Source organism: Triturus cristatus, chromosome 7, assembly GCF_964204655.1.
Source record: "Triturus cristatus chromosome 7, aTriCri1.1, whole genome shotgun sequence".
Lineage (NCBI taxonomy): Eukaryota > Metazoa > Chordata > Amphibia > Caudata > Salamandridae > Triturus > Triturus cristatus.
In genome coordinates, this window is record NC_140590.1 from 727,663,898 (window position 1) to 727,677,077 (window position 13,180).

General features: G+C 46.6%; 1 protein-coding gene across 4 annotated transcripts in view; it reads left to right on the forward strand.

The window, feature by feature from the left end:
- TBC1D16 (TBC1 domain family member 16) overlaps nt 1–13,180 on the forward strand; it is a 966,933-nt gene that overhangs the window by 681,978 nt on the left and 271,775 nt on the right. For all 4 annotated transcript variants that reach the window (XM_085617442.1, XM_085617440.1, XM_085617439.1 and 1 more), the window contains exon 5: nt 9,128–9,275. In XM_085617442.1, coding sequence (XP_085473568.1) covers nt 9,128–9,275 — 148 coding nt within the window. The remainder of the gene's footprint in view (nt 1–9,127; nt 9,276–13,180) is intronic.

The window sequence follows — 13,180 nt, forward strand, 5'->3', positions numbered from 1 at the left end:
AGGTGGATCTATACGATAATACTTAACATAGATGCGCGCGCAGCAGCATGACGTGTGATTGACGTGCAACTAGGGGGTGAAGGGGACTTGACATTTAGCTCTACATGTGGAGACGAGAAGTCTGGGGGGTCAAGTCAACCTAATCCCAAATCATATCTAACATCCTATGTTTAGAGAACTATGTTATCCACAAGGAAGGACTCTCGGACAGAATCTATTCTATACTAACTGTATGTGCGTGTACAAGCGTCTAAGTGCCTATATGAGATGCGAGGGGCAGAAAACTTTCCATGGCAACAGGGCTATGAATCACTTGCAGGAGGACGGAAAGGCTGAGTCCTTTGCTTGTGAGCTAAAGGAAATGTTTACCTAAATCACTAGACAGGAATGCATCGGCTGAAGAGCAAAATAGATAATTCGAAGGTGAAATACAGCTTCTTGGCAGGCAGGCGAAAACTGGCCGAGGCAGGCACCGTTAGCTGCACAGGGAGTAGGACAAAGTTCATGGATACAGATGCGAGCTCAAGCTGAAACTGTCAGAGACAGAGAGCAGGGAAAGGTTTTGAGAAAAGAATCGGGCCTACTTGCCTGAACTGTAAAAATGGAGTAACTTAGCCATATAAAGTCGGTGGCTTTTCATACTTAGGAATTGAATATCCAGCCCATTGATGGCGGATCTGACAGAGAACATGTCGACGGTAGACACACATATGTTTGCGTCTTGGAAACTGGAACTGGAGGGAACATACATGTATTTGTAACATGCATATAGAACCGTTGGGGTCCAAGATAGGGGACATAACTGATCAGGAAAATCCACATTTCCACAACAACCAGAACACAGGCTGGAGCGGGAGTGCAAACAGAATACCAAAGCAAGGGGCCTTCTCATCGGTGTACCCATGACCTGGAGGATTAAGGACCTGCATCAATCAGGACCGCCCGATCCTGCTCCAGTTTAGGACACAGACAGAGGCACGCCTCTACAATGATTCCTAGATCTGGATGCAGCACAGTGCACTTCTGCGCTCGGAACTCAACAACCCCTCCAATCACTCAGCGGCTTTATCTTCGACAGTGTACAACGCTCCACTACCTTTTGCTAGGTTTGTGCAAAAAGAAGCCACAAGCATACATATGGGCACATTTTCCATGCAGAAAGAGCACCCTGCACCATACTGATGCACTACAAGCAGCAGTTTTCCACCCATCTTTTGCAGATGTTTCAAACACAAGGAGGAAAATACGTATATTTATCTATTCATAGTTACATTTATTTTGCAGTTTTATGTAGCAAGAGACCGGTCCAGTGGGTGTGAAATGCTTTACACAGAACAGTTGAGTAGATAAGAACATTTATACATCATATGTATGGAAACACATACAAAGGACACATATATACGATGCGGCCTAGTGTCTTGGTTGTTGACCTTAATATCACCATACATGCTGCTGGGTTACATGCATTGCATTGGTGACTTGGCAGTTTTTAGGTCTCGGGACCATCCGGTCGGCAGACCGGAAGTCCGGAGATTATATGACTTGGAGAAGAGGGGCTTGACCCGCCCCTCTTCTCCCCTGTTCTCCATTGGCTGGCCTCGTAAATGCTGCCCAGCCACTGGAGAAGAGGTCAGTCACTCCGATTAGGCCCCGTCCTTTTCGGATCGGGGGGCGTGTTTTTTGCCAGAAGTCTCAAGGAGGAGACAACAGCAAAACACGCCCCCGAATCCGAAAAGGACGCTGCGTTTCTCCGCGGCATTTCTGCCTCGGAGAAAGGCAGCGGTGTGCTTGTCCTCTCCCCCTGCCCACACATTTCTTCTAGGGCTATGTAAGCAGCCTTTGTGTCGCTGCTGGCCAGCATTTCCCCGTTCTGCTCATTGTCTAGAAAAGGTGTTCACAATTGTACCTACAAGTTGATAACCTGACATGAAATCTTATGGCTTTTGCGGGGCCCTGCTTTCTCCGAGTGCCGCTTTCCACTGCATCCTGAGAGAGAGAAAGAAGCCACCTCTTCATGGGGCGAGTCCGCATCTCTGTCGCGGGAGGGGGGTGCCGTGGTGCATTGTACTCCCCCATTTTCACAGCTCCGAGCGGCGGCGTCTTTAAGAGGAACCCCTTCCTGCGCAACATCCTGTCTGTGACGAAAAAAGAAAGGGAAAAAAAGTGGCGAAAGATGTGTAACCAAACATGTAGAAACCGCATCCGTACACGGCTCTTAAACATTATAGCACAGTCTGAAACAACTCTGCCCAACTCATCGAGAGGGTACAGGCGTTCAGGGCTGCCCCAACATGTCGAGGAGGGTTAGTTCTGGGCGGTTTTCCATGGAGCTCCGTGTTGCAGCGCGTCATGTTTAGTTCGCGCGTATTGTGAGTGGGCTCCAGTCCTGTGCTCCTAGTAGTAATCCAGGCAGCTATTGCCCCTCCGCCCTGCCCCTGCAGGTAAGTGTGTGTGCCTTTTATTTTTTTACTAGTTCGTCTCCTTTTCTTCTCTCTGTTCGTGTCTTCTTGTTCCAGAAGTTTTTAGGTGTTTGTTAAAAAAAAGAAATGCCGCCCTTCGAAACATTCACGTTTTCTTCCTGAGAGAAAGAAGCCACCTCTTCAGGGGGCGAGTCCGCATCTCTGTCGCGGGAGGGGGGTGCCGTGGTGCATTGTACTCCCCCATTTTCACAGCTCCGAGCGGCGGCGTCTTTAAGAGGAACCCCTTCCTGCGCAACATCCTGTCCGTGACGAAAAAAGAAAGGGAAAAAAAGTTGCGAAAGATGTGTAACCAAACATGTAGAAACCGCATCCGGACACGGCTCTTAAACATTATAGCACAGTCTGAAACAACTCTGCCCAACTCATCGAGAGGGTACAGGCGTTCAGGGCTGCCCCAACATGTCGAGGAGGGTTAGTTCAGGGCGGTTTTCCATGGAGCTCCGTGTTGCAGCGCGTCATGTTTAGTTCGCGCGTATTGTGAGTGGGCTCCTGTCCTGTGCTCCTAGCAATAATCCAGGCAGCTATTGCCCCTCCGCCCTGCCCCTGCAGGTAAGTGTGTGTGCCTTTTATTTTTTACTAGTTCGTCTCCTTTTCTTCTCTCTGTTCGTGTCTTTTTGTTCCAGAAGTTTTTAGGTGTTTGTTAAAAAAAAGAAATACCGCCCTTCGAAACATTCACGTTTTCTTCCTGAGAGAAAGAAGCCACCTCTTCAGGGGGCGAGTCCGCATCTCTGTCGCGGGAGGGGGGTGCCGTGGTGCATTGTACTCCCCCATTTTCACAGCTCCGAGCGGCGGCGTCTTTAAGAGGAACCCCTTCCTGCGCAACATCCTGTCCGTGACGAAAAAAGAAAGGGAAAAAAAGTTGCGAAAGATGTGTAACCAAACATGTAGAAACCGCATCCGTACACGGCTCTTAAACATTATAGCACAGTCTGAAACAACTCTGCCCAACTCATCGAGAGGGTACAGGCGTTCAGGGCTGCCCCAACATGTCGAGGAGGGTTAGTTCTGGGCGGTTTTCCATGGAGCTCCGTGTTGCAGCGCGTCATGTTTAGTTCGCGCGTATTGTGAGTGGGCTGTGTCTGTGCGGATTATGATCAACTCATGCCGGGAATGTTGTTTATTTTTACATGAAGTGCCACTTTATAGTTCAGTTACTCCATCCCGCGTGGCCCGTGTGCGTCACTGTATCTGCGTGTTATTTTTACGGCTTTATTTCTCGTTGCAGAAATAGCCCATTGATAGGCGCCGGGAGTTTGACGTATGTACGTTCCAACGGTTCCCTTGGGGAATATGAATGATTCTGCACACTTTGCTTTGCGCGAACCGTGGAATCTGAGGAGTTAAATGAAGAAATCATAACTCGTTCCCTGTCGGGTATCATCACTAATCAGGGTTCCAGGTTGTTGTTTAACTTGGTTCCGGTAGGTTGGGGTTTGTGAATCTCGCACTATTTTGCAATCACCACTCTCTCCTCAGGAGCAGCGCATACAAAGCTCCCAAAGACTACCATAGCTATAGCCAATTTAGGAACATATAGCTACGTCTTAAAGCGGCTTAAGGCACATACATTTCCCAGATCTACGCTACATAGATATTAAACAAGCATTTACAATGCAACGGTCTCGGCATTGTTAAAGTTAGAGCTATTGGCATTGCTCATGACAATGCCGTTTCTTTAAATGTTTTAAAAACAAAAAACATAAGCAAAAATAATGTCATGAGCAATGCCAATAGCTTTAACTTTACCAATGCCGAGACCATTGCATTGTAAATGCTTGTTTAATGTTCACTCCGACTGTGTTTTGCTCTCGGGAGCGAGCAGTGGCGCGAAGGGTGGCAGCGGCATTCCTTGTCCTCGTGGGTCAGGTTACTATCTGTAATGTTCACTCACACGGCGTATTGCCTGCGTGAGCGAGCGGGCGTGCTTTGGTGCCTTCTTCCCACCTCTCTCCCTCCCTCCTGTTGTGTATGTAAAGCTTCGGCCCCGGGAGCCTACCCGCATGCTCCTCTTATTTGACTTTTTGTTTATATAATTTTAGAAGGAGAGGGGTCTCAGTTTGCATCCCAGTTTCCTTTTTCCATCAGTCGGATGTGTCCGTCTTTTTGCACGTGTTTTGTTTTGTTTCCACACAAGTAGAGTGCATCGTACAATATGCAGGGTTTGGGAGAGAAAATAACAAACCCTTCAGGTTGCACCTGCGAGTCTATCTTGTGCAGGAGCGGTGTCCGGTACGAAAGAGGCCACGTTCACCCCACGCCCCCCTCCGTCAGTCTGTCCATATGTAACATACAATGTTATATGAAGATACGCAACGTATATTGCCATTTATTGCCATTGGTGACAGTACGCGGGTAGCAGCCCCAGGTGCACCCCCCGTTCTCTCGACGATGTAATAAACAGCTTATTATCCCCTGCTCCCCTGCATGGATGGGTTACACTGTGCCATATCTACGTGTGCAGTAGTTGTAAACCAGAGTGTTTAGCCCAAAGACGAACCCAGGGTAAACCCATTCATTCAGTGAGATAACCCCACTAACTGCCCCACTGCTGTACAATGATACATCTGGTGTGTGACCCTCGAGGGACTCAGCGATGCTTTCTGAAGCAAGTTACTCTATGCTGTAGTGAGCACACGTTTCCACTTTAGTGATCCAATTGTAAATATATATTTATTGCATTTGCTCCAATAAGCTTTATTCTCAGCAGTAGAGCAGTAATTACATTTGCAATTGCATTTGTTCCAAATAAGCTTTATTCTCAGCAGTAGAGCAGTAATTCAAATGTTATGCTCACTGTGTGATATGCAGTTTATGATCATTCTCGAGTGTGGGGAGCAAACATGATTCGGAAGAAGCCAAGCCCAGAATGGGCTATCAACCCCTTTACTCCCTCGATAAAGGTATTAAATACCACGCCACCCCTCTCTGCTAGTGCGTATATGGTTTAAATTGTGGCATTTCTTTCAATCTGTCTGTTGTAATAAAATGTATTTAAGCTAAACCAGCATACAAGGTGTTAACTTTGTGCAGCGAGGTAAAATTATATTTAGGAGGCCGTTGTAAGAAGCAGTTTGCGAGGAAATAAACAATCTTTAAGCGCCTGACAAATGAAAGTGAACCTGCGTGCTACATGGCAAAATACTTATAACGTCTCAAAGGCGAGACCTATTGGCTAAGCCAATGCTTGTTTAGTGTTTGCCGCTCCCTTTTTTAGGTCTTGCCTACAGACAACTGTTAGCGGTCTGTTGTTGAAAGAGCTAGTAGCAATACTCAAGGTGAGCTTTGTGCAGAGAATTGTATATCATTGTTTGACTTTCTGGATACACTCTTTTGCTTACTTCTTATTTAATTACTCTTCTTCCTCTTCTCATCGTTGTCTGCCCCTGGACCATTGCTTTCTAACCATCATTTTGATTGGATGACATGTACTTGCAATGCTAACATTCATGTAACTACTCTTCAGGTCTTTGTTTTGACAGCGCTGCTGTAAAGCAGAGCTATCTATTGCTTACAATATACATAGAGTGAGCTCAGGGTCTGCCTCTTTTTTCCCCTGGCCTCTTTGACCAGCGTCTTTACCGTTTTTGTGTATCCTTCCAACTCCATCACTCAAGTGCTTTCAATGAACTGCATGAGGGACTGCTTCCCAAGTTTAGATCTCTGCCCACTTCTGCTGGCCCCTAGCAGTGTGTGGGTTGCTCGAATGGGCTAACTTTACTTGTATAGGCTAATTTAACTCAGACCTATTGTTTTTTCTAATGCACATTTCTTTTGTTTTTAACACTGTAGGAGTGCATGTGTTTTCTTGCTCGCCTCTCTTCCCTGTGCGCTGCTTCCCCCTTAACTGTCCTGCATCCCACTCCCTGTGCTCTCCGATTTACTCCTCCTCGCCCCGCCACTACCTCCCTCACACTGCCCGGTCTCGTATGTCCCTGTCTAATATTATTCTTTAAAAAAATTGTTTTTTACATCTACCCCTACATTCCTCCTCTGCCCCTCCTTGCTACCCTGCCCTTCCCTGGTCCTCTGCCGCTTCCTGCTCCTCTGCCCCTCCCTGCCCCTCTGCCCCTCCCTGCCCCTGCTCATACGCTGCTACTCTGTTGCTTCCCCTTTCCTCTCCATCATTCTCTGTTTTTATTTATTATTTGCCCCCACTTCACCCACAGCTTCTCTGCTGCACTTCACCCCTACCCTACCTGCTTGGTGTCTCATTTGTATTGCTTTCACTTTCTCTCCTGCTCCATGCTGGCTGCACCTTTGGACTTTGCTATTGCTGGACACCAATATCTGCAACCAGCCATGTTAAAAGTATAAACAGCATTGTTTTCTATACTTTCAAAATGGCCACCAGATTGTATCATGCATCGTGATTAACTCAACAAGGTGCCCATCAGGTAAGTATAGAAAACAGTGTTTTCTATACACTCGAAATGCCCACCGTGTTGTTTCACGCTAAGTGGTTATCCAAATTGAGGGCGGCACCAGCTTTTGAGTGCAAATCTCATCCAGAAGAGAGCAGGGGACTACAAACGGAGCGGGTCTTTGGCCCTCCTCACACATCCAGGAAAGGCACAGTGCGTCAGGCAGCATGAAGGTGCAACCAGTACGAGACTGCAGATTGGGCAGAAGTGCCGATGGAGTTTCCGGGAGGTACTGGATAGGGGGGCAGCGCCTTGGGACCATAAAAAACCACAGCCGGTCATATGCATATCTGGGCTCAGTTTTGTCAATCACACATATTAATGACCCACACCACCCACATGCACTATATGTATACATACTTGGCCATCCTCCCATCTGCCTGCAATCAGCCTTCTTGAGAGCAAGCTTAAAAAAAACCTAGTCAAAGTTCAACAATAACTGATCATAGTTTTCCCTTGTCTACGCCTCTATTAGCGCTTCGATTTGCCCTAGTGATATATATGTTTATATAAATAGATATTTTTATAAATATGTTTTTACACACACACATATACACGCGCACACACACTATTCCAACACGTAATAACACTAGAGCAATATTCAGGTCAAACGCTAAAATGTATCATGTTTGAAAAAATGGTCTGGAAACAGGACGTCTTTGTACTATTATTACAGGCCCCATATCTATTAATTTTCATCAGCACTTAGAGCAACGTCTGGAAATGTTTGGTAACCAGAAAACTTGCATGTCCAGAATGCCTCGCACAAACCCTACCCCTTAGACTTGTGGTAAAACAGTTTCACATGTGCTGTTGCTCCATGCTCCTATTAAAAAGATGGTCGGGGTAATTTAATGTCTGCAGGCAGTATTCTTTCAGTCCTGGCAATGAACGGGGATGATAAAGAGCATAATATTTAGGAAGACATAAGTGTGATTCAGAGAAGTACAGATTGGCTGCGATGTGGTCCTTATACCTCATTGCATTTTGTTTATTGAGAGCCAGTGGTCATCTCATCTCACAACCGCCTAGTTGGCGTGGACCACCTCATCAGCAGCTCAGAAACTCACTGAAATGACAGCTAGCAGGAGACCGAAGTTGTCATCCTGGCTTCTTTACTCGGGTCCCTCTTCTACAGTTCATTATCTGCTAAAGTTGAATTTAAAGAGACAAACCCGGGTTTAAGATCTATTCATATTTGTTCTTCTTTAAGAAGACTGTGTAGAAGTGCAGAGAATGATTAATTAAGGGGGAGCTGCAGGTTTCAACTTCTGAATTCTCCCCCTAATTGTATTTGTAAAGATACTCCCAAGCATTCGAGTGCATTTCAGTATATATTGTTCCAGGGGGAGGTGCATATTAAGGTGTCCTTCACCCCAGCACAAACTTCCTTACAATGCACAACATACCACCAAGATCAGATTAATGGGATGGAATAGCGTGTTGTCCCGCCTTGAACCTAGTCCAATAGGAACAGTCCAGCTCAAACCGCCATTCCAGGTCCACCCTGAACCGGTACACAAGCAACCTAGGACCGGTTTTGCCCTAGTTAAGGCTCTTCAGCCAGGTTCCAGGGCAAAACTGGTCCTAGGTTGCTTGTGTTCTGGTTCAGGGAAGACCTGGCTTGGAGGTTTGAGCTGGAATGTTCTTATTGGACCACGTTCAAGACTGATTTGCATACGGCTGGGTCCAAACTCAGGTGGAATACTGTGCAAAATAACTATGGATTGGGATGTGGCCCTGAATAATTACCAGTGGCTGAGATTAATTTTGGCATTCCATCCATCACTTTTTGTATACTTTTGTTCTTAGTAATGGCGGCCACCTTTTCATTAAAGAGGCATCCCCTGCGCTTTCCTTTTGTGGTGATTTTCTATTAGTGATTACCTCTATTGTTGAAATTTGTCTTCTTTTGAAGATGGCAAATGTTGGAACTCCTGACGTTGTGTGATTACCACTAGTGAGTCATCTCTCGTGATAGTTGTTTGGTCTTGGGGGTGGGAGGAGGATTTAGTGAGCTAGTGATGCTTTCTACTGTGCTTACTTCTACTTGTTAATCTTTAAAACATTGTGACTGTATTGGTGGAGGTTGTGTGCTCATTGTTATGGCATAGTGAGGTACTGACACCTTCTCCTGTGATTATTATGTCCTATAGCCATGGAGCGTGTGTGGTCTTGAAGGGGTCATGGTGAGATGCTAACAGTCTCTCTTTTGCTTGCCTCTAGTGATGAAGCTTGCACAAGTGGCCAGTTAGTTGTCGCCAGCCGAGAAAGTCAATACAAGGTCTTCCACTTTCATCATGGTGGCCTTGACAAGTTGTCTGAAGTGTTCCAGCAATGGAAGTATTGCAGAGAGACACAGCTGAAAGACCATGTAAGTAAACGAAGGTCTGTCATAGTGAAGCATGCATGTCTCTGAGCTGCTATTTGAGGGGAAAGAAGTGGAGTGGTGAGGTATGGTCAGCACCAATTATCCTTTATAGGCATAGGGAGATTGGATTCCTTAGTGTCTCCCCATTAATTATGCTACTGGCGGAAACATCGCAGTTTTCTTGAAGTCAAAAGTGCCTTGAGAGACAAAGCAGTCAAGTACTCCATGATTTTTCCTGCAATGCTACGTGTGGAGTCCGAGGGCCGAAATGAATACTTCTCAACTCCCGAGGAGGCTTGGGAATGGCTCGACGGTTGGGGGCAGCGGCTCCAAGGGGCAACTGAGATGGCGAGGACAGTTCCCCGAGAGGTCAGCTGGGCAGACAGTGAGGGAGCCAGACCAGGATGGAAAAGAATCACCTCAACAACAGCTCCTGGAAAAATTATGTCTTTTTTTTCCAATGGTGAACCCTAATACTGAAGACTATGGACTCAGTTGGGGGCCCTAGGACTGGGTTTGTTACATAACCATGTCTACATCATCCACACTGCAAGTGGGTTCTTGCGGTCGGAAAGACACTGCTGTGATAAGGGGCTAGTGTGTGTTACTATCCCCTAGGTTACTCCTCTCATTTATCATGGGTGGCTGATAACACTATGTTCCTTAGGTGGGCAGCACTGGGTGACATCTTGGGTTGACCACGCTTTCCTTAATGTTTTATGTTTGGCTGGGGCGACAGGCGCTCTGCAAAGTTGGGAGGATGGGCAGGTCTAGGACCATCGTGTAGGGAGGCGGGCAGGGGCAGGGCCGGACTGGCCATAGCAGACACTGGTCAATCCCCCAGTGCACCGCACGGGTGGGGACCGGTTTTGGGCCCCTGGGGGCCGTTTTTGTTACAGGGCCGTTTTTGCAGCATAGCAACAGACTTTTCTTTTTCACCACACTGATCTCGTGCTAGGATATATCCGAGATATGCTCCTTTTCAAGACTCCTGGTGGGGCTGCCAAAGAGGAACTTTATAGACAGGATTGGGTAATGGGAGACGATGACCCCGTCACTGATGACTTCTGAGATTCGGCTCTAGCCCTGAAACGTGAATGGTCTTGGGGATAGAATCAAATGTGGGGTAGTGCTTCAATATATTAACTGGTATTCCCCGGACGTGGTCCTTCTACAAGAGACACATCTCATGGATAATGCTTACCAGGCTTTGGACGGGTGGGGATACAAGATGGTGGGCCATGCTGGGTTTACTTCCGGTTCTAGGGGCACTGGAACACTACTTAGGAAGCAATTTTCCCTTACTGTTGACATACCTTGGTTGGATCAGCTGGGTAGATAATTAGCCCTTTCTGGGACATAGGAGGGTGAAACTATCAATATTCTGTCAGTATTTGTCCCACCGGGACTGCATAATACCATCTTGCCGTGCTTGGATAAATGTCTGCTGGAACTACCTGTGGTAGAACTCCTTATGGGGGGAGACTTCATTATGTCACTTTGTGATAATAGAGATCGTTACCCCCTGCGGTGGACGACTCCTTTCGGCTCCCACCAAGTTCACTTCCATTGGCAGACAGCATTCCTCACTTTTGAGATGTTGGTCACTTGGTGAGGGGATCTCCAATCACTCCTAGTATGGGAGATTTATGGTCTGGATAAGCCCCTACCACAAAGGGCCATCATATTAAATCCCTGGTATCTTAAAATCCCGAGCGTGCGGGAGGCACTGGTTAAAATTACAGAGCACTATTTTACAGAGAATACAACGTCAGTGGATGCTCCCCAAATACTCTGGGAGGGCTATAAAACCATTCTTAAGGGACAGGCCTGCTCTCTGATAGTAGGACACAAAAGAGAGAATAGCATTGGAGAAGCTAGAACGTGACATCTTAGACCTTAAAGCTGCTCTGGTAGTGGATGAGGCCAGAGACGCTAGACACTCTCTGGGTTTCAGGCAACAAGAATACAGAGATCTAGTGACTGAGACAGCTAGGGTCCGATATCATGTTACGCATCATCCTGTATACGAGATAGGAAACAAAGCGGGGGAAACTACTTGCATGGTTGCATAGACATGAGAGGGCGAACTGCTGTGTAACTGATATTTGCTCTGCAGAGGGGAAGTACCTTAGGGATCCACAAGATATCGCCAACGCTTTTGTGACCTATTTTACCCAACTTTATTCTCTTGTGGGTACGACTACTGTGGTGGACTCTCTCAAACTCCTGGTTGATCTGCCCCTTTCGATTTTCTCCATGGAGAACAAAGCCCTCATGGAGAGCAATCCAACTAAGGACGAAGTCGAATTTGCGATTAGAAATATCCAAACTGGCAAGGCGATGGGACCCAAGTAGAACTTTATAAATTCACTGCATCCAATTTAACACCTTACTTGTTAGGGATGTATATTGAGAGCCCAACAAAAGGTGCTCTTCCTGAGGATCAAAGGCTGGCCTCAATAGTAGTAATGCATAAACGGGGTAAACCAACATACCAATGTACCTCCACCAGACCCATCTGGCTCCTCAACGCAGAAACAAAAATGCTAGCCAAGCTTCTAGCATCCCGGCTTATTCAACTAACTAAATGTTTACATCCTGATCAATCAAGCTTTATGCCTGGCAGAAATACAGCCCTTAATTTACGGCAGCTCTATAGAGTATTGGGTCTTGTTGACAGAATTCGAGAAGATAAAAGTGGTCCTGTCGCTTGATGCCTATATGGCCTTTGACACGATTGAATGGCCGTACCTATTTGCCGTGTTGGAGCGAATGGGCTTCGGTCCCAGATTTTTGTCCTTGCTGCAACTCCTCCATGCAAAACCGTTAGGTCAAGTGATTGTAAATGGTCGGACTTCCCGGGTTTCCCCCCTCCAATGTGGGACTAGGCAAGGTGCTCTTTCTCTGCACTTATTTTTGCTTTGAGCCACTGGCTGTCTGGGTGCGAATGGACCCGCTGATATGCGGCCTGCGTTGGACAGCAGGCTGGGAGGATAGGATGTCTCTCTACTCGGACGACATCCTGTTATACTTCACTGCTCCACAATCCTCCATCTACAGAATATTAGATATTTTCACAAATTTTGGACTGACGTCGTATTCTCTGTAAAAGTGATGTTGACTATTGAAGATCGTTCCCACTTTCACTGCTTGGCAGCGCGGCGTTCTTTAAAATGATGGTATTGCCACGTTTATTCTGTGTGCTGCAAAAGACAACTTTCCCAATTCCTGGGCTCTATTTTCAAACTATAGAGGGCGAAGTTAGAATCTAGCTGTGAGATGGGTGGGGGGGGGGGGCCCTTGTATCACCCTAACTAAATTGATGAGAGATTGGTATGACTGGGGAATAGCCCTATCCGATATGAAAAAATAAGTTTGGGCAGCACAACTGATGGTAATTTATCAATGGGTTCATCAGCTCATTAACGACCCAGCGTACCGCATGGACCATCACATTTTGCACCCCGGAGGATATTTACATGCACTTTATTCATACCCGAAACGGTTGACCCTTACATGACCTACTGCACTTACAGTCCAAATTTGGAACATGGCATTCAAAGAATTGGGGCGGTAAGGCAAAATTACCAAGGCCACACAACTTTGGCACTCAGAGAGATTTGGCATTCTGAGATACAGCCCAGGATTCGATAAGTGGAACCTAATTGGTATTTCTAAAGTGGGGGGGATCTCTAGTCCAATGGTAGAGGGGTCCCATTCACTGACCTACAGAAGTAAAATTAACTTGTGACTGCAGACTCCTTCATGCCCTCCTGGCGGCTATCCTCCGGGGAGAGGTCCTCCAGGAATCATTGCCATTAGAAGATAGATTGTTAGACGACCACATGAGCAGAGGGGCAATCTCCCTTCCCTATAAAAAGTTAATTAACAACTCCCCAGACACG